The 26,041-nt window shown below is 38.8% G+C and overlaps 1 protein-coding gene across 2 annotated transcripts in view; it reads right to left on the bottom strand.

Moving 5' to 3' along the window:
- The window catches only part of PARP8 (poly(ADP-ribose) polymerase family member 8), a 114,295-nt gene that overhangs the window by 51,824 nt on the left and 36,430 nt on the right, over positions 1-26,041 (bottom strand). For both annotated transcript variants that reach the window (XM_068176826.1, XM_068176827.1), the window contains exons 3-5: positions 7,946-7,983; positions 2,810-2,899; positions 1,439-1,509 (exon numbers count right to left, since the gene is read on the bottom strand). In XM_068176826.1, the coding sequence (XP_068032927.1) occupies positions 1,439-1,509; positions 2,810-2,899; positions 7,946-7,983 (199 nt within the window). The remainder of the gene's footprint in view (positions 1-1,438; positions 1,510-2,809; positions 2,900-7,945; positions 7,984-26,041) is intronic.

Raw genomic sequence — 26,041 nt, 5'->3', positions numbered from 1 at the left:
TGGAATAGAAATCAGAAATATTAATCAAAAAAGTAGAAGTTACCCCTAAATTCCATAGCCATAAATGTCAGTATGTAAATACACTTATCACCAATTTCTGCGGTCAGACATTGTAATCCCATTTTTCTACCTCTGCCTCTAAATTCCTGCTCTATTCACTGTATGTATACATACAGTGCAAAAGTGTATTTATCCAATCTCATGGCGATTTCTGGCAAGAAATTATTATAAAAAATAATTTCTACTTCTATTTTACTGAAAATAAATAAAATAACTTTAGTCTTCTTCATCTTACAATAAAATTATTTCAGAGAAAAGTATGTTTCAAAACAGAAATGAACTGAAAAAAAATTCCACACAGAACTCTCACACTAGAATAGTGACAAATCCATCATATCTTAACCAACCTTAAACTGTCTAGCCAACAGAAATAATCAGTGTTAAGAGACTTTTTATAAAGGGTTTTTTTTTCAGTACTTTCACATTTAAGTACCTTATTCAACTAGAAACAAAATAGAAGCTCAAACTCAGTCCCACAGAAGCTAACTGTATTTCAGGCTCTTAAGGAAATGGGTAAATTATTCCCACACTTGTTTTTCTTATGCTCACAGAGTACTGAATACAATGAGGCAGTAGAAGCAAAGTATTTTCAGTACAGCTTTTCATGTCAAATGACATTTCATTTACTAAAAAAACGATACACATAGAATCTAGGCATGCTTACCTCTCATTTCCAGGGTAAGAAACTCAGCACCCACCCTTACCAAAGGAAGACTTTAGGTCAAGCACCTGAAGTCCTAACAATGCCTAATCTCTTGCTTGAGGCAAGAGCCTATGTAGTACCTTCTTTGAGGCCATGACACTGTCAAGCCCCAAGTGTGGATTTCACCTTAGTGTCACTTCTTTCTCAATGTCTCAGTGAGACTGGTCAGCTGTGCAAGAGGCACGGGGCAAATGCCACCATGCCTGGAAGACCCTAACACTCAAGACCCTGCTTATGGTGAGAAGAGTCCTGCAGAGGTCTAGAATCTGCAGCAGGACTGCGGCAAGCTATATGAAGAAGCATTGAGTAGGAAGTAATTGAGATGAGGTCTCATGTGCTAGAGTAGATTAAAAGGCAATGGAATCACAATCTACTTTTCTTGGAGAGTAGTATATTTAGGGCCAACAGGGTCTATAACACTGTTGAACAAAAAATGAAACACCAAAACCCTATTTCCTAGGGTAGGAGGAGAATCTCTATTCCAACTAAGTGAATCACTGGTTAATCCATTTATGAAACCCAGAGAAATATGGTCATCTTCTAAAACATGTAAACATGCACAGACTGAATAAGCACATTTTGATAGGAAGTCTATGGTAAATATTCATATTCTATTTTTTTTTTTTTGCTTCTTAAAATAATTTCTGTTAAAATATTCATACAAGAAATACATACCTCTCCATTCTCCCTCTGTAACTTTGACTTTATGGATAAGCAATAGTTGACATCACTGGTTTTTCTTAATTCTTAAAAAAAAAGGAAAACAAAGAACATATGTATGGAAAAAAAAAAGTGAAATAGTTTGGCAGACTTGGAATTCTTAGATGCAGTAGTAGAGCAAATAAGGAACAAAAAGTTACAGATATGAAATTCACCAAAGAATTTACAACGCAACAGTCTAAAATTAGGAACTCTCTAATTCCCAGAAGACTTTTTTTAAGTGTCAATTGAAACTCAGCAGGTCCATCTAGGACATTTGTTTTTCCCAATTCATGATTTACAATTTAGTGTCATTCATTAATTTAATATAATTTATAAAAAAATGAAAAATCATACTCCTCAGGAAAACAAAATCTTCTATATAAAACATAGATTTTTACTCTATTGTAAATTACAGGCTTAATTTCTTTTCGAAGTAAAGAAATATTTACAAGTAAAATTTATCATAAACTTTTGATGATAATAGCAAGATTTTGTCTGTGTGCTGCTGCAATAACTTCAGTAGGATTATTCTTGATTTACATCTGTATAGATGAGATAGAGAGTGAAGATCATACTGGTCCCCCAGTGAAATTCAAAATAATTCACTGTTATGTAAAAAAATGCCCTAAAGATATATAATAATAATAAAAAATTACAACGTCAAGTGTTCCTACCTGAACTACCAGAATTAAGACTCTGCGCAGTTTATTCTGCAGCCTGAAATTATCAGATAATTTGTCTACTAGAATCTAAACAGTCTCCATGGAGTGTGTACACAAATCTTTATTAAATACAATACAAATGTGCCTGTATGTCTGACAAGCATACCCTTTCATGTATCAAGTACTTTTTGAAAATAAGGAAATGATTTATAATGAGAGGGCCCCCAAAATCACTGGGAAAAAACAAATCATTTTTCTGTAGTGCAATTTAGTGAAACAGCTGAACCATTTCCTGAAATAATTCACCAGAGGCAGTGGTAGTTATAGACTGTTTCATCACAGTGGTGATGATTTAGTGAAGTTTTAAGCAACTGATCATGAAAACTCATAATTGGAAAGTATTAAGCATCTCTAGCTGTATTCAAGGGGAATTGCTCTAGCACAGGCTGCAAGACATTAAAAGCAAAAAATACATTCTGCACACAATTGTAGTGATCCCCAAAAGAAATATTTTAATTTATTCTATTCTGAAATGTAGGGCAATTTACTAGAACAAGCCCAGAGAAAAGAGCAAACTGTACAGCTGAACACTTTAACATCATATCTCTCTCTAAGTACAGACAACATCTTAGTTTTCCTCCAAAATTATGAATTTGAGAAAACTCTCCAGACATAGAATTACCTGTAGCAATTTGGTGGAAAATTACTGGAATTGGCTCTGTTGTAACTAACACATCTTCATCGTTATCAGAACTGGAAACGTAAGTGTTATCTACGAAAGAAAAACACTTTGCATGGTGAAGTTCCATTGTGCTTTGTCATCCCCTTCCAATTTTTCTTATCCCAGATTTTTGTCACAAGGAATCACTCCCCAGATGCTTAAGGAAGCTGAGCATTACCACCTTCCAGGTGTGCTTGGCTTTTTTTTCTTGAAATTATTAACAAAAACAAAAATATTATTATAAGTACAGGAGATTCAGACCCAAACTTTATAAAGCAAAACCATGGAGTGTGATGTCATGGGTTTTGTGAATCACACCAAGCACTGCTCTAAACCCATCCACAAGGCTTAGGCTGGCCAACCTTTCCCAAAATTAGTACTTGTTCTATGTTTTTTGCTATGTCTGACACCAAAACTCAAGCTAGATCTGATATGCAGAGTGAAAGCTGCACTGAGAGCTGGGTGTTAACAGCCAATTATGCCAAATACCTGTGCCTCATTTTGCCTAGTCACAAAGGTTATTTGAAGTGTCTTCAAATCTGTGGATAACCTTTCTTCCACCCGATTCAGGGAGAAAAGAGATCCCTCCCACTTAACCAAAACATTTGTATGTATGAATATAATAACTATTTCACCAAATTTTCTTTACAAGTGTAGGGATTAGACTGAGGAGTGTGTCTGTTGGGGTATTTTTGGTTTGGTTTCTTTTTTCTCTTTCCAACTTAATGTTTCCTAACAAAAACCAAGAAGTAGCAGGGTCTTCTGTACTATCTGCAGGAGCTAATTTTGCATGTGTTGCTAAACTGCTTATGAAAGCAATGATACTTTGTATTCTAATGGTCTGGGCTGAATTGAAATGTATGTTATGCTCTAGAACAGGAAGCCTGACAATTAAGACAATCAAAGATAAAGTGACAAATAAGAGAACTCAAAGAAGGACTAATGTATTATACCTTTAAACACTTTGGTCCCACACCTGCAATGTGCAAGAAATCACATGCAATTTTAAGCATACTGCTGCAGCCTCAAACCTTTTGAGTGCTCCCAGTGAAACATTGCAGGTGTTAACATTAACTGGGAAGAAAGTTCAGTAATATCAACCTTTGTATCACAGCAGTTCTTAGCCACCTTTATCAAGAGGGAGCATGGGGCTGTGGCCATTCCTTTCACCATGTGCCAGGCTGGGCAGGGCAGCAGCTACACCACACACAGAGATGGGTTTTCCTGGCTGCCACCTGCAAAACAGCCTTTCTGCCACACTCACACACACCTGCCAGGTCTGACTCTGTCCCACACCTTCACCTACTCCCACTCTTGTGCTGTCCTGTAAGGCAATCTGAGGGATCTGTGGCTGGCTCCACACACACAGCCTGTGTGGGGGTAATGCTGCAGGAGGCCAACACCGCTGATGCCCAAGCCCTGCACTCCTGTGGGCACAGCAAAACATCAGTCTGAGGCTGCTCAGCTACACACAGGGCACAGGGACATGTTTTACAGCCATGGCACTGTGTAAACTAAGAGGGGTCCCTCCTGCCAGCATTAATTCCTTCTCCCACTTTTGTCTATTGGCAGGAGAGGCTGTGAGCTGTACCCATAGGACAGCTGCAGCTTGCCCTCTGCAAGAAGCCCTGCCTTGCCTCTGTTTATATTCTCCACCTTGTCACCATCATTTCCGTGTCCACCTTGCACATACAGCACAAGCACATCTGTTTCCCAGTTTTGGGTGTGCAAGTTACTGCTATAGAGTCTAATGAGCTGAGATAATTGAGGCCATCATTTGGCTCTAAATAGACCTAACACCACATACATGGAAGGGAGAGAGGAAATCCTTGTGCTACAGCTTATTGCTGTACAGAAAACCAGGAACAGAGTATGTTCTGTACAGAATATACATACATATATGTTAAAAGGACTGCTCAGCTACAGGTTTTATAGATTTTAATTATATTTTTATGTCCATTGTCATTCTTTCTTGGCAGCTGGATAATATGACTTTCACTGTCAAGTTGTTTTTTTTCCTTTGCTATTCGGCAGCTATTCAGGTTTTTTTTCCTTCCATCAATATGATGAAACTTGAAATTAAGGTAATGGCTTCAATTTGTTTTGTTCAACAACTCGTTTCTAACACTTGACACCTAGGACTACTTATCCTCTTCACTGGAGGACATAGTGCCTGGACCTAGCAGAGGGATGCAGCAAACTACTAGTGGCCAAACTGGTTCTCTCCATCTCTCCTGCAATCTACTGAGGTCTAAGAAGGTGTGTAACCTACAAATCATTGGGATAAAAGACTACAGCAGTTCTACAAGTTTCTGTCAGCCAACACAAATCATTCTGAACATAAATTCATTAGCAAAATGCTTGCTGGTCTGCTAGCTCCCACAGGAGTCATGACACACTCGTGTGAAGTGGGACTTCAGTCTACTCATGGACATTATATTCTGTAACTGCTCCTTAGAAGGCTTATTTTCCCCAGCTGTGTCAATGTCATCAGAAAATTGTTACAGCGATACTTTGAAGAAACTGTTATTATCTGGCTCTAAAATTTTCAATTATTTTTTCACAACTCCAGCAATAGATAGGTAACTTTCAGACGTTACTGTCTCAACACTATTCCCGTTAAGTCCTCAGTGTGCCTTTGTCAGCAGATTTTTAGCTTTCACTCTTAAATATGAAACCCTCAAACACCTTCCATTATTGAAAGTTGTCACGTCACATGGTTTCCATAGGTATGATTTAAAACTCAGCTGCTTGTATTTGATGCTTCAAGAAGTAATTCAGCAACAGCTACACGCTGTTGTCAGTACCAAAGTGGTGATGCTGCATACATTACAGCAAAGCAGGCTGTGGGAGTATGTATACTACTCAAGGCTCTTCTTTTAGTATCCAAAATTTACTTTTGGTGGTAGCATTTTAGCTGAATTACACCACTTGTATTGTGGCCTAATCTCTTCTATTTTCATATATTTATTGCACACATTAGCAATTTATCTAATGATCAACTCTGACAGCCTTGTCTTGGATTTACAAATCTGATCTACTCTGTATTACACAGTCTTAATCTACACAAGATACAAGTTTCCTATAGCTATGCACTAACGGACTTAAACCTTAATGTGTAGGAGTTTACCCTGTGAGAAATTTAATTTGAGAGCACGTGCTGCTCTGAACTCTATCAACTTGCAGCAGTACTTGAAGAACACCTTCCAGCTGAGGACATCAGCACAGAGCTTCCCAGACTTGACACCATCACACACTGACATGTCCCTGAAACCTTCCTTAAGATATATGTTATAGAAGGGAGACACAGCTGCCTGTGTCAGTAATAACGTTAGGTTAGAAATTTAGGACAAAAACAGGTGACAAAGAGTCAGGCTCGCTGAGTCAAAATGAGTGTTTTATGATCAAAGCTGCAAAATGGCAAAAAGTCCTTACTGTTCCCAACACACTGAACATCTCTTCTTCATAAAGCACATATATATCCTGCAAAAGCTGGAGATGTGAAAGAAATCAGCTTTTCTAAAGCCCGGAAGGGCTGTATTTTAATCAGTAACATGTACTGGTTTACTCCCTGCTCCAAGCTAACTACAGTGTGAAATGTTCAATTGCTATCTGCCTTTAAAATATAGGGCATGATGGCACAGAATATTCATCAGGTTTCAGGGACAGTAAAGTCACTCAGGCTTGTAGGCTATCAGGACATGCTGCAAATAACACCCACAAGGAAATTTTGAGGTCTATCAGACAGAAGAGTTGCCCAGGAAATGAGCTTTCATGTCCTGTGTGAGTAACTGCTGCTGGTTCAGTGCTTCAGCTTACCATTTACTTAGAAGTTCCCAGAGGTCGAATTTTGTGATATTTAATGGAAGAAACTGTTAATAACCCACGGTGAAGATTTTTTCAACTATATGTCCATCTCTTCATTGTCAGCTCAATGCAGGAATCTGTAAGTCTATTTATCACTGGGATGACTGTGCATTTTATGAATCTCAGATTGTCCCATTTCTAAATGTTGAATACACTAATATCATTCTCCTCCACAATTTTTACTGGTTAAAAAAATAAATCTAATAGAGATTGTTAGCATTCTTTCACAGAATTCTTTTTTTTTTTTGGCACCACTGTTGATTTTTTTCTCTATCTGCTTCAAACAGTAGTGTTTTGATGAGATGGAATCTGCTGCTATCAGTGAAGAAGATCAAAGTCACACTTCTTTAGAGCTTCTAAAAGAAATAATGCTTCTTTGAAAAAAATTCCAGAAAAGCTACAGAGAAAGATCAAAAAGGCAGAGGGTTTCATATCATTCTTACACTGTTAAATAATCACAGGTGCACAATGTGGTTCAGTCCAACAGTACTACCATAAACCTTTATTTGCACAGCACCTGTCATCCTCGCTTCCCACTTCTGTTTCTGATAGCCTGCGCTGCCTGAAGTATCTGTGCAGTGTCTTTGTGAAGGAAATTGAGGAAACAGGCTCCCTGAAAACTCACTTTTGCTCTCACCTGCTGCTGTTTCCTATGAATAACACGCCTTGTCAAGACTGGCCATGTGGTTACGCAAATACCTTTGCCAACCCAGCTCAAAGTACTAAAGGCCGGCTGGGCTGAGCAGCTGGGAACCCCCTCTGGGAGCCAGCACTACCAAAGAGCTGCACACAAGTGCTTGGCTCTGGCTGACCTCGAGAGGCACCAGTGCAGTCTGCAGGCTTAACCTGGAGAGCATCAGGAGCCTCATTAAGGTCTCCAGCACAAGTGCTCTGCCGGCCCTGCGCCAGCCTGCTCAGGCTCCTGAAATATCAAGCTTTATCTACCATGCCAAAGAGAAGCTGGGCACTTCCTCACTCCTATCCCTGTTGGCTCCAGCACCCCAAGCTACAGTCTACCTAAACTTGTGAACCTGTGTTCTCACCCTGACCCAGCTGATAAATGATGCCTGAAAAGGAGAAGTGACTGTGAAAATAATCTTAACTAATAGAAAACGATTCATACAAGATGTACCTGGAAGACATCAACACCCTTTCAAATATTCTCATTTGAATATAGTAAATTGTGGTAACATGTATACATGCATCACAGGCAAGAATGTTGCACTGTACCTGGGTAATCCTCAGAGACATGCACTGAATACGACACACTGTAAGAAAGAAAAAAAAAACAACAAAATTAGAAACAACAACATTAACTGCCGGCACAACACTTTTTCCTGCTCCTGTATTATTTTATGCTTATTTATAGCTTCCTGACAGTTTCCAGAACAGAAGGTAACATCTATTTTGATGGCTTTTGAAGTGCTCAGCTGAAAATAAAAAGTGTCATGCCCATTTTGAAAGCTTATTTTGCTAAACTGGCATATCTTCATTTCAGTGTTCTTAAAAGGGGTATCAAGGCTGCATTATATTGCCTTTAGAGTACATTTCACAATATGTGTACTACTGATTTAAAAAAGGTCACTCTTTGAACATCAGAACTAGAGAACCAGTAAAGCCCAGTTTTTCCTCTATCTGGTTTCTGTATTTGACTCAAGACTCAGCAGGAGGTCTTTCTCATTGTACATTTCTGTTTGGTTCAGCAAAGGCTCTGGATGTCTTGAGCTCCTTCCTTCCATCAAAACTCTGTATTTTACATAGTATCTGTACCTTTTTGTCAAACTATGTTCAAATTACAATCTGAGAGAGCCACAGTCACACTGAAGAGCAGCTTCACTACATGGATTCCTTGAATCTGTTTCATCAGAAAACAGTCACTCAAAAGCACCATCCTGATTCTGCAGCTCAGTTCACATCTGCTTTCCCTGTCTTCCAGTGAGACCTTCATTAAACTCACTGTTGAGAGCAGGACAAATAGGCGTGATGGTTTGCTCAGTTATCTAGTTATCCAGTTATCCACCAAGTCCTTCTGGTTTTAAATTTAGTGTACATCTTAATTTTTGCATTAAAAGCATTCAACTATGAAGCAAACTGAAAGGTTTCTGTTGTATAATTCATATTCTCTCCAATTTTAAATCCTATATATTGTGTCAACTTACACATTTAAATAATATATGGTGTGGGCTCATGTCTGCAGTGAGTTAAGTCAAAGCAGGATAGCACAGTCCTCATAAGAAATTTTGGCATGTATTACACTTGCTGAAAAATTGTTGAAAATTGGTTCATACAATCTTTCTAAATGACATGAATATAGCTTCCATATAGACAAGATACTGAAGCAAAGTATGATTTTTAATGTTTCCCTCTCAAGGGTTTCTGTTAAATGAGTTCCACTTTCACAATCCAGTGATTGTAAGAGGCAATCAATATGAAAAAGTAGGTCCCTCACACTTGGTTCCGCAAGTCGATCAATTAACACACAGCTCTGTCACCTGTTATTGCACACCATCTATTCTAGAATACTTTATGTATTTTTTTACTAAGACACAAAGATGCCTGTTTCTTCAACAGCCGCAAATGTTCTCATAAATTGAAGCAGAAGAAGAATTTATTACAGCTGACCATGGATTTTGCCACACAACTGCTGATTAAAATCCCATCACTGTACAAATTCAACATTTTATTACTTTTTTGTTTAAACTGTGTTTTAGGCATTTTGAATAGGCAGCATCTGTATCCCCTCATCTTGGAGTATTTTCCCTAAGGACTGGGTTATTTAAATCTGATTCATCTGTCATCATGTCAGATGATGATGTCAAATGTCACTATTTTAAATAAGGAAATATTCCCAAATAAGGAAATGTTATATCTCAGTGCAGTCATTTATAGAGAATTTTGCTGAGATGCAGAAAAAAAAATCCCAAAAAATTCCTGAGAACTTAACCGTGTGCCCATTCTTACCAAACCACATCTTCTAGAAACATTTGTAGCCATGACTTCTTCCTTCTGCTACTGAAGGAGGTACTGAAAGAGCCTTACTCTTTTAGACTGGCTGCTTGCATACCTCTTTCACTGCCTCCAGAATTTCTGGGCATGTGTTTGTTCTAATGCTGAGAACAAGAACAGGGGCTGAAAGGTGTGCACTTAATGAGTGCAGATACTCAAAATTCAGCTGGGTAAAGACCTCAGCAACCTAACCTAACTTTGAAGCTGGATTTGATTTCAAAGTTAATTTCTGCTTAGTCAATGTGCACATGTGCAGAAACCTGACAGAACTGAGTTTTCTCTTCCTTTTTCTTCATCATGTGGTTAGCTCTGCCAGCAGCAGCTGTGGTGCTGCCAAACAGAAACTAGTAACCAAACAACATACTTTTTGTCTTGTGAGGTGGAATAAATTAAAAGTTTAATGAAAATGCAAGTTAGAATTAGTCTCAAACCTGACTGTTCAAACTCGGGACCTGATCCAGAGCCCAGTGAATCCAGCAACAGGGAGAATAAACCTACTCCACCTCCCCCAGAAAGAGGTGGTAGTGCTTTGCTTCAGCTTGTCAACTCGTGTCACTTATGTGTGGACCATGGAAGCAAAAAGTGGAAATAAAACTACTGAACAAAACAAAACTTGGATTTTTATCTCTGCTCGCCTCTGTGATTGTCACACACGGTCACCATTTGGCACATTTTTCTGCTCTGAGGATAAACTGCTTCCTACTGCCTGCACACCTGATTTGTCAGAGAACAAGATATACCAGACAAACAAAGGTCTCCCAAAGGTTTCTGTCCTCCAGCCACCCAAGCATTTTCCCACTGACTTTAACAAGATTTAGAGCCAAGCCACAAACACAATACCACCTTAAACAGTACAGACTTCAGTGAAGATGCAGATGTTCAACACCTCTCAGTGACAAATCCTCCCAAAGCCAAATAAAGCCTTTTTGGAAGCAGCTTTCTCATTTAAGAACTCAGAAATGCAACTGGAATTAATTTAGGCCTGGCCCTCACACAGAAGTACAATATGATTATTCCAGTGAGGGAAATGATTTTTCCTTCTGGCAATGCAGTTCCTCAGTACACCCTTATTGCAGTTACTAAATATAGATTACAGCAGTATAATTTATTCCTGTTCCCATAAACATGTTCACCATTGCTCGTTCAGTTATATTGCTTTAGCTACAGGAACAGTTAAACTCTTGGGTGCAAACAAAGCCTCCATGATGGTGCTGTTTCTGTTTTACTCAGACCCTCTGCAGAAGGCATTCTGCAATACATATGTTTCTCAACCCTTAAACTTAGAACAAGCTTCATACTCGAAACAGCCTAGTAAAATTTTTGTTATTTAACAAATAGTAAAGTATTAAATGAGAAATTAGTGGGAACTGCCATGTTTCACGTTTTTAATGTAAACATCTTATTTCTTGAAATAATATTAACATTGACAGCCTTGGCTTAGTAACAATTTTACTCACAGGGGTCTCATTGCAAGAATTTTCCAATGTGTTTCAGCCACATCTATTCCTTCTACAGAAAAATTATTATGCAAGAGTTAATCTCCAGTGGAGAACTAATTCATCAACCAGATGGGTATGCACCATGTAATTGCTATTTTTTAAATTAATCTTTCCCAACTGAATAGAAAATAAGCAGATTCATCTTCATCTGACATTACTACAATTTCTCAAAGCTAGTTAAAAAGGAGTGGAAAGTCTTAACTGATTATACTACCAGGCAAAATGTTACCCCAAAATTGCATCTCCAGGGCAAAGAAAAATAGTCATGGAAACTGAAAAAGAGAGCAAAGCAAAAGTTACTGCAGCAAAGCACATTCCTAAAAATGGAAACCAACCAGTTTCACCTCCCTTTATCTGTCTGCAAGATTGCTTCCCAAGACTTGAACTGCAGTTTTACCTATCTTGATACAAACCTCAGAATCAGATATACGTCCTAAAGCCACAACAGTGATGCTGTATCTGGAATGTAGCTTCCCATCAATTTCAGGTTATCTCAGCTCCATGTCACTCATTGTTTCTCTCTAAGAAAGAAATCCTTTAAGCTGAACTTCCAGCTGTTTTGCACAGCAGGAACAGTGTGAAACATCTGGTGCAAGTCTAAGATTTATGCCTTTGGAATAGTTATGACAATTCAACCAGCTCTGTCCCATGGCAACAACTGATTTACTGCCTTATTAAGCGTGGAAATTGTGATCTAATTTCTATTCCAGTTTTAGTCATCTCTATTAGAGCCAGAGCTCTATGTCCTAATGTTTCTTGCAAACTTGATGAAGAAAGAAAACAAGATTTTTTGTCATGTGGAATCTGATGGTAATGTCAATGTATAATAAAATACAAAAGAAAGGGTAAATAGGATTTAACCATAATACATCTGAAGCTACAGAATTCATAAAAGATTTTGTTTACAATATGCCAAAATCTCAGATCTAGCTCATCAATGATTTAATGCAATCAGCACTACATTTTATACCTTAAGAAGAACACTAAAACTCAGCAAAGCAAGCTATGGATAAACTTGAAATATGAAATGCTACTGTGGTATTGATTATATGCCTGGGTCAGCTTTTGAACAAGTTGGTGAGATGAAAAAAATATTACTGAAACATTGATAAAAAAAAAGTATGTTGGTAACAACTCTGGGCCAAAGGACCTCTTTAATGATCTACATAATATTTCTGAAAATACAACATGATATAGACATAATGCTTTTACTCTTTTCTACGTGAAACAGTAGAAAGGAATAATATCCAGCTGAAAAGATGCAGCTGGAATTGTGTTCTTTCACCTTTTACTAGATATAAACTCACAACATTCATACATTTTCAGTATATCTGCATACAACATGACACAGCAGATCAACATTTCATGAATGTTCAATAATTAAACAGTAAATACTTCCATCTTCAAGTTTTTGTTTTCTTATCTTTGAAAGTGCTTACAAATTCTTCAGTGGATTCCTATTACTGCTACAGTAATAATACACAATAATACAGTCTTTAGTCTCCTTTTCTACTTCAGTAAGACCAGCAATATGATCCTGAAACCAGACCATTCATATTGCTTTACTTCTGACCAGCCATCTTCCTCAAACAAAACAGAATTGGTTCCAAAAAGCCTTTCACCATAAACACAAGCCACTCTCAACACTCTCTATTCTGAGATACACTTTGAAACCTTATAACCTGACAATAAATCACATCACAAAGGGTAAAAATTATGATTTTCAGAAGACATACAGTGGGATTGCACCCAAACAAAACTTTCAAATTGCATTTCTGAAATAGATGACCCTTGAAGAAGTGACTTGAGAATCGGTAGAAGATGAAGGCATTTAGAAACTGACCAGGTGAAAAACTAGGTACAGTATTTACACAAAAAACTGCATTAGTTAACAGAAAAAAAGCCCAACAATTTTTTTTTCTTTTTGTAACTGACCTCAGGTGAATTAGATTATGTGAAGTACAATTCATAACTAATATTTAAACACACTGCAAAAGACTCCAATATCAAGTCTTTCTTCCAATTTGTATGTAGATTACATGCATGCAAATAAAAGCAGAAGAGACTTAGAAGCCAGAAGCAGCAATTTTCTATGGTAAAAAGGTATCTCCTGTTTAATGGACACTACCAAAAGACAAGTCTTATAAAGTCACAGCCTGGGGACAACCCTTTCATTTTATGTTGAAAACAGAACAAGCAAAATAACTTTAACAACAACAAAATAAATAAACAAAAGATGCTACTGTGTTATGTACAGCTACGACAATGAAACTTAATAAAAACTCTTTATGTGGAGTTCAACTGCCACAGGTATGAGTGAATAATAAATGTTAGGTTTTTCAATAGATTATGAACAAGAAAATTAGCAAGATACTCCACCACTTTGTATATATGAGTGCTAGGATTAGAAACACTTCATTACACTTCAGTGGAGCTCTTAAAAAACAATAAAAGAATGGGGAACATAATCTTGATTTCCACTCTGGAGCTTTTGAAAGATTGTATCCCACTTAGCACACATCAGCTGAGGAAGTGGTCCACTGAAGCTCATATTCAGAAACATACACAGAACCATGGCAGCATTCTGCATTTTCTTACCTGGCAGATTCTGTAAACAACTCTTTCTGGCATTCACTTTTGTCTTCAGCAAAAAAATACAGAGACTTTTAGAATGTATTTTTAAATCTACATTTAAAATTATATAACACAAATTTTGTTCTGCTTCTTCACTAAAAGGGTGATTAGGCATTGGAACAGACTTCCCAGGCAAGTGGTGGACTCATCATCCTTGGAAGTATTCAAAAGGTGCATGGATGTGGCACTTGGGAATATATTTTAGTGGTAAACATGGTGGTACTGTGTTAGGAGTTGAGCTTAATGATCTTAGAGGCCTTTTCAAACCTCAGCTATGCTATTATTCTGTTACATATCACAGAATCATAGCATGGGTCAGACTAGAGGGGTCCACCGTGGGTCATCTGGTCCAACCTCCCTGGCCAAGCAGGATCACCCCAAAGTACATGGCACAGGATTGTGTCCAAATAGTCCTTGAATATCTCCTTTATAGGAGACTACAAAGCCTCTCTGAGCAACCTGTTCCAGTGCCTGCTCACCTGCACAGAAAATAAGTTCTTCCTCACATTCAGGTGGAATTTCCTGCGCATCAGCTCCTGCCCATTGCCTCTTGTCCTGTTGCTCGGCTCCACCGAGCAGAGCGTGGTCCCTGCTCTGGCCCCTCCCTGCAGACACTGACAGACAGGGATGAGGTGCCCTCTCAGTCGTCTCTTCTCAAGGCTGAACAGGCTCAGCTTCCTCAGCCTGTCCTCATACTAGAAATGCTCCAGTCCCCTGATCATATTTGTCATCTTCCACTGGACCTGCTCCAGGAGTTCCATATCTCTCTTGTCCTGAAGAGCACAGAACTCAGCACAGCACATGTACTCACCAGGGCTCAGGAGAAGGGCAGAACCACCTCCCTGACCTGCTGACAATGTTCTTCCTAATGCACCCTGGATTACCATTGTCATTCTCAGCTACAAGGATACACTGCTGGCTCATGGACACCAGGACCCACAGGTCCTTCTCTGCAGGAGACCAGGCTGACCAGCAGGTCAGCCCTGAGCCTGTGCTGACGCCTGGGGTTATTCTTCCCCCAGGTGCAGGACCCTACGTTTGTCTCCATTGAATTTGGAGTGTTTTTCTCTGCCCATCTCTCCAGCCTGCCAAGGTCCTTCTGAAGGGCTGCCGAGCTCTGGGGTATTGGCCACTCCTCCCAGCTTTGTGTCATCAGCGAACATGCTGAGGGGGCATCTGCCCTTCCTCCAAGCCATTGATGAAAAGTTTAACAATACTGGGCCCTGTCTTGACCCCTGGAGTAGAGCACTGGTGACAAGACCCTGTGCCACTGATTACAATCCTCTGGGATCAGCTGTTCAGCCACTTCTCAATCAGCCTCGCTGCTCTCTCATCCAGTCCACACTTCCTGAGCTTAACATGAGGGTATTATGAGAGACAGTGACCAAAGCCTTGCTGAAGTTGAGGGAAACAGTAAAAAAAAAATCACAAAACTTAGTGAATCCATGAATACTATTAGGCAGTACAAATCAGTACATGCTGCACTCCATTCACTCACTATACCATTACAATACAGTCTCAGTAATGTCACAAAACCATAAGCAGAACTAAGTAAATATTTTAGTTGCATAAAGCACTAAACACAAAGTGATATGTATCTCCAAACACAATGACAGACAAACAGTGTTAGAGTCATGACAGTTAGACATATATAAGAGAGCCTATCTCATAACATGCATCTGGAAAGAATAATTTGCATAAGGATTTTTAAAATACAAATAATTATACAGGATTTTGGTCTTTCACACGGGGAAATAACTACCAAAGCACAGGACTTGCACCTTTTTTGAAAGCAGCGATTTTACATCTGATGCCATTAAATAGACTAATGATTAGTGAAAAACAACTTTATAATATTCTGGGAGAAAGCATCAGAAGCCACAAATGAGACAAAAATTAAAAGGAGTTGGACTTGGGTTTTCATGCATATATTTGCACAGATATAGAAAAAGTGATAGTCAGTCAAGCACAGCAAGAATAATCTCACAATATTAAAGATTGTTTTATTTTCTTTTACAGAATTTAGAACTTGAACTAAATCCCACTGAAGTCCAAGGGAGACTTTAGTCCTTGTCAAAGAAGATTACAGGCAAGTTGCAGAGAAAATAAAAGACTTCTGGTCCCCTACCATACTTCTGTTATTTTCTAGAAACAAGTACTTCCTTGCTTTGCTAAAAATTTCAGTATGTATTCCGAAGGACGCAAATCTTTTTGAGCACTTTTTTTCCTTTTTTTTTCCCCCTTAGTATTTGCATCTTGCTACACAACTGGATTGCCAACCATTTCACATTCATACCATTTTCTAGATTCTTTATTAAAACAATCTTCATGGATTTCTAAACACCTTTTGAAGTACCCTTTAAAATGTTTTGAATGTACATGTCTGCATCTCAGCACATTTTTTACAGCTATTCAGGCCACTTTAGATCTCCTGAAACACCTTAGTTCAATGAGTTTCTGTATTCCTTGTGATCCGACAACTGATGACCCAGCATTAGTCACAGCTATTTTTTGCTGCTAGATACAGACATATGCCTATGAAGAATTGAAATTTGTGCACAAGCCCCTTTCACCATACATCATAACTTCCCATGATGCACCAGCAATTATACAGAAAAGAATAACAAGTGATTCTGAGTAATCTTTTCCTCTGGATGATGGAGAATGTGCGTGTGTGGTGACATATGGAAAGTCCCAGCCACATCTATTAATGACAGATAAGAACTACTCCAAAGAGAGACGAGCCGTGTCAGTGCGTCAAAAATGGCACTGCCTTAGTTTCTTGACATTACCTGGGGGTACAGAGGCACTGAGTCAAAATTATTATAGTTTGCATTTGTCACTAAGAATAATTGAACTACTGGTCCTCTCATGGACCTGAATTGCACCTGAATCAAAAGGGGAATGTTACTCAATAAACCCCTGCTGGATTTAGCATGTCATTCAAATAAAGGGGACACAGAAAACTGCAGCTCAAACATTTCCCTTTAGGAAAGTTTCCAATGAAAAAGGCACAAAAAGTTTTAGTAACTACATCAAAGTCTACAGGACTGATCATTACTTTAGCGAACATGAGGGCACTTCTGAAAGTAAAATTAGCAAATCAAGAACACTTGGGAGGGGGGAAGAAATACATCTCCTGTGTGTCACTGTGGTGAGTGACACATTCAAGTATGTCTACATGTACAAAACCAGGTTCCCCACAATCAGATGGTACCAGAATCTGACCATTTTACTGAGAACTACGAAAGCCTCCTGTTTGTCAAGTTTCCCTATTTGACCAGGTGCAGCTCCTTCCTCTCACCATGGATATATTTTATACTTCTGGTCTGTATTCTTTCTCCCTGCTGAACCTGTGGGTTTGAATTCTCCCTGTGTATTCCCCATTAGTTCTTTATCCAATTTCAGTCTTTCCCAGGAAACAGAGCACTAAAAAAATCTCAGAACAGTAAATTCTTGTCTCAGCTCAGCAGCAGCCAGAGCAGCACATAGTATCATGTGCCTTTGGCCACCTTATTTACATGATGGGGTCCATTTTCTTCCACCATGTGCTTTTTAGAGGTTGATTTTGTTTTAATTTGGGTTTTTGGGGGGGTTTCAGGTTTTTTTTTTGTTTTTTTTTTTTTTTTTTTGCTGCTGTTCATGATTCTGTGGGTGGTTTTTTTTGCGGGTAGTTTTAGAGAAGAAAGATTTTCCTCTTTTCAGCTTCCACTTTTTAATTTTGGAGCACTGCTGTTAAAAGATACTGTGATATGCTCTTTTCGAAGCCATTTAAGAGTTATTTTAAAGCCATGAAGGTTTAATCCCCATTATTCCTACTAGAAGGCTGTTTTGAGGCTCCTATGGTTTTAATTCAAGTAATCAGATTTTCAATTTAGATCAACTGAAGAGTAACACCTTGTCTAGCCCCTGTACAAAGACTTTGTGTTGTAATTTTTCAAAACTAAAATAAAAGAACACAAAAAAACCACAAACACAAAGCAGAGACACAAGGTAAACTACAAACTGAACAGTTACAGCTATCCAAGAAGAGAGAAGCTTGACATAAGAAATTTTACCTGATAATTTTATAATTTCAGCATCTTAGCAGTAATGAAAACCAAAAATTAAGCCCATATAAATCTCTGGAGATATTCACTGTTTAACTTCATTACATCCCTGACAAGCAGAAGGACTTCCTTCCTTTGCATGCAGTGCTCAGAAAAGGAGGAAAGTCTTAGGCATTGTTCTTTGAACACTCTATACATTCATTAATTAGTTGGCATTTTACTCATTTATCTAATGAGATGTGCAATAGGCACTGCTGTCCAGGGGAAAAGTAACAAATTTAAGTATTCTTTCTCATTCATTCTTTGATATATCTCACAGAACTCAAACTTTTTCCCTTCCCCCTAAAGTCAGCCCTGAATACTTGGTACAGCTGAAATGCTGTATTTTTAAACTAAAATTATTCTTCTATTTCCCATACTTTCAGGTTCCATTTTAATTAGTACAAATTTAATATGTAACTTCCAAATATATTACTTGAATGTCAAACTATTGCTTTTAAAACTATTCTAAACCAAAAGTGCACACATTCAACATGACAAAATCCCACAGAGCAAGATTTTTAATACACGTTACCTGTGGAATTGTCCACAGCAGTTCCTTTATGCCAATATAATCCATTAACATAATTCAGGACCACTGGCATACCTACAGCCAGTTATTTATCTATTGTTTACAGGTACACAGAGATATTCTAATCATTAAGGCAAAGTCCAGCACCTCTGAAAGTGACTAGATTGTGGTACAGCACTGACCCATATCCTGCACACATTTAAATCTAAGACAACAGCTGCTGTTCCTGCACACAGATGCAAGGACTGCTTGCAGACCTGAAGGGTTGGCTTATCCTCCTGTCCCATTACACTAACATGGTCAAAACTGTTATGTTTTCTGTGGTTAGAGACACACACAAAAGGATGTGCTACATGGCTGGGGCAATGCCAGTGGGGTTTGTCACCTCTGCCCAAAAGACCCAAGAACTACAGGGATGAAAGGTGCAACATGAAAAGCCGAGTAGGTCATTCCTCACACTTGAAGCCTCACTGGGATACCCATCTCTGCCACTACACCATGGTCATGGAAGAGCACGCACTCACAAACAGCAAATAAAATGAAAATTCAGTATAAGATGACAAGAAAGCATTTTTTAATATTCCTTTCTTTTCAGGTAGAAGAGTTTCAGTCTGAGGGCACAGATACCCTTCTAACACAATATTCAGTCCTGGTGTCCTTAAAATTAGAAAGATGACAGTAATTTGAGGGGAATACAGCAATCATCAAGAAACAATCACAAATCTGGAAGAATGGCCAGTGATCAAAAATAGTTATGTGGGTCCAGACAGGCAGGTATAAAGAGTATGGCAAATCAATTAGCAAGCATAGTGGGAAATGTGATGAACATGTTCTGCAGAGTGCCAGCATGAAGATGGGTGTACACAATGGCCCAGGGAAAAATGGCAAGCCATATCCAATGTGAAATCAGAGGCAAAGCTATAACTTGACGGAGTATCGGAAATTAAGAACCCCATTAAACTTTGAGTTAGTCTTCCAGGGAATGGGTAGACGGCTAATCACATAATCATTTAAAGCCAGGATGGAGAAGGAGTTTAATTGAAATTAATGGAAAAAATTTTCCATTGGCAAGGTTACTAACAACTGTGTTTCCTATTGCTAATTTCCATGAGTAAAATGTTAATGAGCAAAACATTATCTCCCTTTCTCACTAGTAGCTCAGAGAGCACAGATGTAGGTTGAATATGACATTGACAACTCTCAGTGTGACTCAGGGAAAAAATTCAAAGCATAACCCAGTACTATATTTCAATAGGGTGCAGAATAACAGCAGCAGGGAATTTCAGTTCAAGAGCTTTTTATACATTCAAAGTGGCAGCATTGGTGAGGATCTGAAACAGCTCTTCCACCTTCTCACAAATTTTAGCTAATCCTGAATATCACACAATCTGTTTCTTCTTCCTGACAGAAAGCAATAGGATGCATGCTGAACTTTTTTTTTTTAATTATTATTTAGCTACATTTAGTAGCAGCTCATCTAATAAAGAACAAATTTAAAGATATGGGCTGTTCTTGAGCCAAAGAATCTTCAAGATGCATGACTGTTCATAGAATATTAATTTTATACTATACCCAAACACACCATATTTGAATATTGCCTGGCAGACATTCCTACAGAAAATGCTAGGCGAAGTATGGAACAAAAAACAACAGATAACACTGGTACCCTACTCCAACATGTAGTTAAGATTTTAAATACATTTTAATTTGTAAAGATAAAATTTTTAAAAAAACCCTCTACCAGTCTTAATTAGATCCCTGCCTTCTCAAAAAATTAATTACATGTCAGATGAAGCACTGGTTTAGGAAGCCCCTGTATTCTTGCAAAGGCAGAGATAGTTCTATTCCCAGCTGTGTCTTGTTATATGCCTCCCAGCAAGAAAAAATGCACACTTTCTCAAAAAGTGATCTGTAACTACACAGCCTTATAGTCATTGATTTACCTTTCATGTGTGCTGAACCACATCTCCAAGACAAATCAGCAGCAATCATCAGCAGTTTTGAAAAAAGGGCTTAGAGTCCAGATTTTAAAAATAATTGGTCAACAATAATTGTGCAGAAAAGGCAGTTAGAAAACTAAACTTCATATTCCCTTGAAAATACCATCAGTACATATCCACCATTATAGACAATGCAATGTACTCAGTACGGTACAAAAATTTCCATTCTGTTGCAGATTTCAGTAGAAATTTAGGTATCTTAAAAGGGATCTGGCTACCTAAGCACCTTTTATGAAGCCAGAATTTAAGTACCTTTGAGAAAATGGCAAAACAGGACTCATGCTGATGTACTCAAAATTGGTACATGTGTTTTAAAACACACAGTGAAATCCTGGTCCCACGAAACTTCATAGGCAAAACTCCCTGGAAAAAAGTGAATATTTATCCTTCTCTCCACTTCTTCATGAGCAATTTGCAATTAAAAATTTTCAAACATGATGTACTCCCTTCATCTCTTCCTTACTCTTTGCTCTGACTGCACTATTTAGCATGTTCACCCACCAAAATTATCACCGAAATATGGAAAGCATCCAGAAGATGAGAAACAACCATGTAAGTTTTGTAATCAGGCATTCTATTATTAAACATTTCTAGTAAGTTTAGAGAATGAAAGCAAACACAGCCAGAAAATGTCAGTCTTCCACTAATGTGAGATTAAGACCAGTGAGCCTTTCACTAACACTAAACTCTTAATCTGAAGATCTCAGAGTCTTTAATAAAGACAGAGCTATGAAGACTTAATGTAAAGAAAAATTAGATGACTTGAAGAGAACAAAACCAATTAACCAACAGAATGAAAGAAGAAAGGCTCAAACACTGAAGATGGATGTCTCACTGACACCACATACACTTGCAGTGACTTGAAAGACTGCTCGGCTAGCAGTGGCCCAGACTCCACAGAATGCATCAGTGGAAACAGTAATGCAGCTGCAAGTGCTTGTCATCCTGTTTTTACTGAGGCCACTGTACAGAGGAACCCAAATATAGAGATTAAGAAAATCTGATTCAGACATCTACATTTTAAAATCTGGGTCAGTTTTACCAAGATACAGTGTCATCTCAGGCATGTCAGGGCACACAAAATATACAAACACCCAACTGCAAATGGTTACAAGTAGGAAGAGTTCAAATAACTTAAGTATCAGCACATGTGAAGACTGTTTTTCAAATCTGAGGTTTGGGGTCCTGAGGAAAGAGAATTCACACAAAAAAACCTTCCGGTAATACCGGCACAAGTATTGTAATATAGTGTCAAATACACTGGCACCTGTGGGTGGGTACACCACACTTTCATCTCAAAAGAATTCCCTTGGAAAACTTACAAGCAGATATGCATGGGTCACACTGCTCACCTGCTTACAGGACTGTTTATTACAGAGGCACTGGTGATGTGAGTCATGCGAGTACATGATCAATAAACACCCCCATCTCTCTCACAGCCTCCTCGGGGGCTAGAAGGTTACTGCGGAGGCTGCTCCTTCCAGAACAGAAAACCAGGAACTCAGCTGCAGAGTGATTATAGTTCACTCCATTTTGAAAGGTCACTCACTTTCCATCATCTGATAGTGTCATTAAGCCCAAAGGAAGTGGTATAACCATTTGAAATTATTGCCTGCAGTGAAATGGAACATTAAAGCAGTACCACTTATTTGCACCAGCAAAATTAAAAGGAAAAAGAGCAGCCTTCTTTCACAACAGGATATGAATAACAGAGGGCCTGGAAAATTTAGCAAGATTTTACTATTAAACAAAATATGTATGGTAATATATTAAGCAACAGGAACTATTACTGTAGGAGAGGCCATGACGTATTAACTAAAACACATCTGAAAACCTTCATCCTATTTTAAAATTGTGCTAGACTGTGTGTGACCTGGCCTCATGAAGATCCAGCCACCTCCCAGGGCAGTGCTGCGTTCTCAGCTCCTACTGAGAAGGCTGTGGGAGCATAAGGTTATTTAGCAGCTTGCAGGGTTAGATCCTCAGTGCTCAAAAGAAAATTTAAACAAAATTTAGCCTAAATTACTCAATCAGATCAAAAAGCTTTATTTAACAACATTCAATAACAATGGAGTTAGTAGTAAATGCAAATAAATTTCAAGTTTTACATAGAAGACCCAAAAATCCAAACTACAGCCACCACCACACAAATCCCTGACTATTTCACCCCGAGCTACTCAGATTCAAAACTCCGAGTCAAAGGGAATAGAAATAAACCTTTCCTCCTCTCCTCCCAACTTGTGTAGCTGGTGGACCACCACAGGACACGCCTCCTGCTCTTGTTCTCAGCTGCATTCTCTCTGGGCCTCTGCCCTTGTGGAAACACTATCAAAGGTGTCGGGAGAACACCGATGGGAAAGCCACAGCTGCCCTCTGGGATGGTGGTGTTGCCATCTCTGGGGGGACTGTAGGGTACACACGGATGTGGCACGTGGGAATGTGGTCTGGTTGTAAACTTCACAGTGCTGTGTTGTTGGTTCGGCTTGATATTGGAGGTATTTTCCTTGATGGTTCTGTTTTCTAAGTGGGAAACAAATACTCAGCAATGACACAAAATCGTGTAAACTCCACAGATAGTCTGTGATAGATAACAAAAGACCTCTTCTATCACAAGTACAAGATAGAAATCATCGTTCCTCACAGCACATTCTTCAATGACACCAAAACTATTGTTACCCACAGGGTATTAGTCTTTCACATTGACAGTCTCCTGCCAAATGCAGATTCTTTCAATCCCAATAGGTGATTTAGTACCTATTTCCCAACAGGTGATTTAGTACCTATTTCCCAACAGGTAGGTTGACTGAGTTTTTGCTACACAACCAGAATGTTACATCTACCATATGCCTACTTTAGCCAGGTATATCTGACCATGGGTATGTTATGCAACAAAAATCTACATAATACAGACAACACAGCTTTGCTCCTCCGCAAGCTGCAAAACCCTGCCACTTCCATTTTTCAGAAGAGTGAAAAGACTCACATGAAAGTGACTGCATTTTCAATAAAATAAAGACTGAGCTTTACCTTTGGAACAGTCCCTATACATTTTAACCAAACTTCCACTAAACATCAGGTCATGACAGCTGATCGTGCAACTGCCACTATTTCTCAGAGCTAGGGGATTTTACTGTCCTCACATTTGCTAATCTGCAAAGAGAACCAGATGTGTAGTAACCAGTTTGATTTTTTTGAAGCTTGAAATTTTACTAACATTATGTCTGTAAATAGCATAAGAGACAATGGAAACAAGAAGTAATTGCACTGGGAGACGAGGTGTAGCTGTACCGCTTGTAACTGGGACAATGTAATCATACAAGACTTTACTGATTATGAGCACACTTCCACAGCCACCATCCCAACACTGCCAAAAGCTCTACAGCAACAGCAAAGCCAATGCAGAGCTCAGAGATGTAGCAATGCTATAGAAATCTGGTAAGCAAAATTGAAAGAAAAGATCATACTGAGCTAGCTATGTGACTTTAATCCAAAGAAAAACAAATCCTTTGCTTTATAGAATGTCTTCAATTTCTTTTGAAAACATTCTTTGCAATACAGATCACACTGAAATGTGAGAAAGAAAATTGCTCTTGTTAGATATAGTTCACTAATGAATCCAGGCTTTAATGAGAAATTACGGTAATTCAAATTCAATCTCCCAAACAATTTGTTGTTCCTCCCCTTCTGTGAATTCACCATTTCATTCTAACCTAATGAACATCAGCATAAACTTTCTAATATCAAAACCACTTGCCTCTGAAAATTATAATTAGAAAGAAATTAAATTACTGGAAAATAACTACATTTAATTTGTTTGATTTGTTTTAAAAATAAAAAGCAGATCCTGCAAGACACTACATCCACTACTGAGTAAGTATAAAATGAAGCTAATTTAATTGATGCACTATTTTTGCTATATTAGATCAGAAGAGAAACAAAAATGCAGTAATATGTTAATGTGCCTAATAAAGTAGGCAAACATAGGCAACAACTACTCTCACAATGTATTTCCACTGAGATGTATTTGCTCTCATCAAAGTATTTGTGCAAGCAGAAACTACAGTCTAAACCTAAATCTGAATATGAAAAAAAGGGTACAGCTGATTCAGGCAACTGGAGGTCTAGGCATATAAAGTATTTAACAGGAGTCCATTCTTCTCTTCAGGGTCATGCAATCCCTTCAGTGATCTCAGAGGATCTTATGCCCTCAGAAAAACAGAATTCTAAGGCAAAAGCTTTTTTGTCTCTCTATTTGCACCTCTTGTTTCAAATCCACAGACACAAATGAACCTCCTTTCTTAAAGAAAGAATAGAGAACACCTTGCCAGCCCTTTCTCTGTAACAGAGGGGCAAGGAGGAGGTATGCTTTAACCCAAAGAACATGTGAGACTGAAAAGACATAGAGAGTAAAATGAACTGGGAATGCCTAGCAATTAAATTTCTAAATAGAGATCTTCCTAAAATCAATGGGAGCCCTAACATTCATTTCCATAGGGAAAAATTGCTTCCATGTGGTTACAAATCTTCACAGAGGATCAGGCAAGGGGATGTCTCAGTAAGTGAAAATCCAGGACAAGGAATGCAAGCAAGCTGTCTGCTCTGTGATCCATTAAGAGATATAGGCAAAGAAGAAGAAAACATAAAAAAAAGAGGAAAAGAAATTGTAAATTTCTCAAATCAAAATGTAAATACACTGACACAAGGGTTCAAGGAGTTCAGTTCTGCCTAGGAAAAAATGAAAGTAAAGGTTATTATTAGACAGATGGAAATAGCCTGATGAGTCAGTACAACTCAGCAGCTGAGGGAAATCTCCACAGCTTTCACACACCAAGGATACCTAGGACAAGATCTAGAGCCGGAGCCACTGGAGGCAACATGCAGCTCCCTGGGAGTGGGGAAGCTCTGAACAGATGTATTGGAAGTGGGCTCGGGCTGCTGGCAAACTGGGTGATCATCTCCATTCAGTGACACCACTCAGTGAAGGCAGACCAACAGCCTGGTCTGACCAAGGGAGTCCCAGGGGAGCCACAGCTGAGCCAGCGAGTTACTGGCTCCATGGCTGGGGGCTGACACCCAACACGAGGGGTCAGTGGGAGATGTTTCCTGCAGTATCTTCCAAGTTACTGGCAGGGCAGGTGACACTTTACAAGGCTCCTGGGAAATGCACTTGGGAACTCCTGAAGTCTTGCAATGGTAAGGACCCAAGGTGGGCAAAGGTGGTCTGGAAGGCAACAAAACAGAGCAACAGGGTAACAGCAACAAGCATGGGAAAACAGGACAAGTGAATAAAAGAGGCTGGCCCTGTGTCACCAGAACTGTTGTTTTCTTGCCCTGCACTGGGTAAGCATGAGCAGCAAGCCCCTCATGAGCAGCAAGCTGGCCTAGTTGGGAGCAGGATGGGGGGACAGTCATACAGAGATGCAGACATGCATCATGCCTATAGGGAATACATGCCCAACCTCACTACCAGCTGGACTCAGTGACATCAAGCTGTGTCAGCCTCACCTTTGGCAGGCTACCACAACTGACAGCTACAGGCAGACACAGTCTTTGTGCTGGATGCACAA

Source organism: Anomalospiza imberbis, chromosome Z (assembly GCF_031753505.1).
Source record: "Anomalospiza imberbis isolate Cuckoo-Finch-1a 21T00152 chromosome Z, ASM3175350v1, whole genome shotgun sequence".
Lineage (NCBI taxonomy): Eukaryota > Metazoa > Chordata > Aves > Passeriformes > Viduidae > Anomalospiza > Anomalospiza imberbis.
Note: the sequence above shows the minus strand (reverse complement) of the source record. Positions and strands in the feature narration are given on the sequence as shown.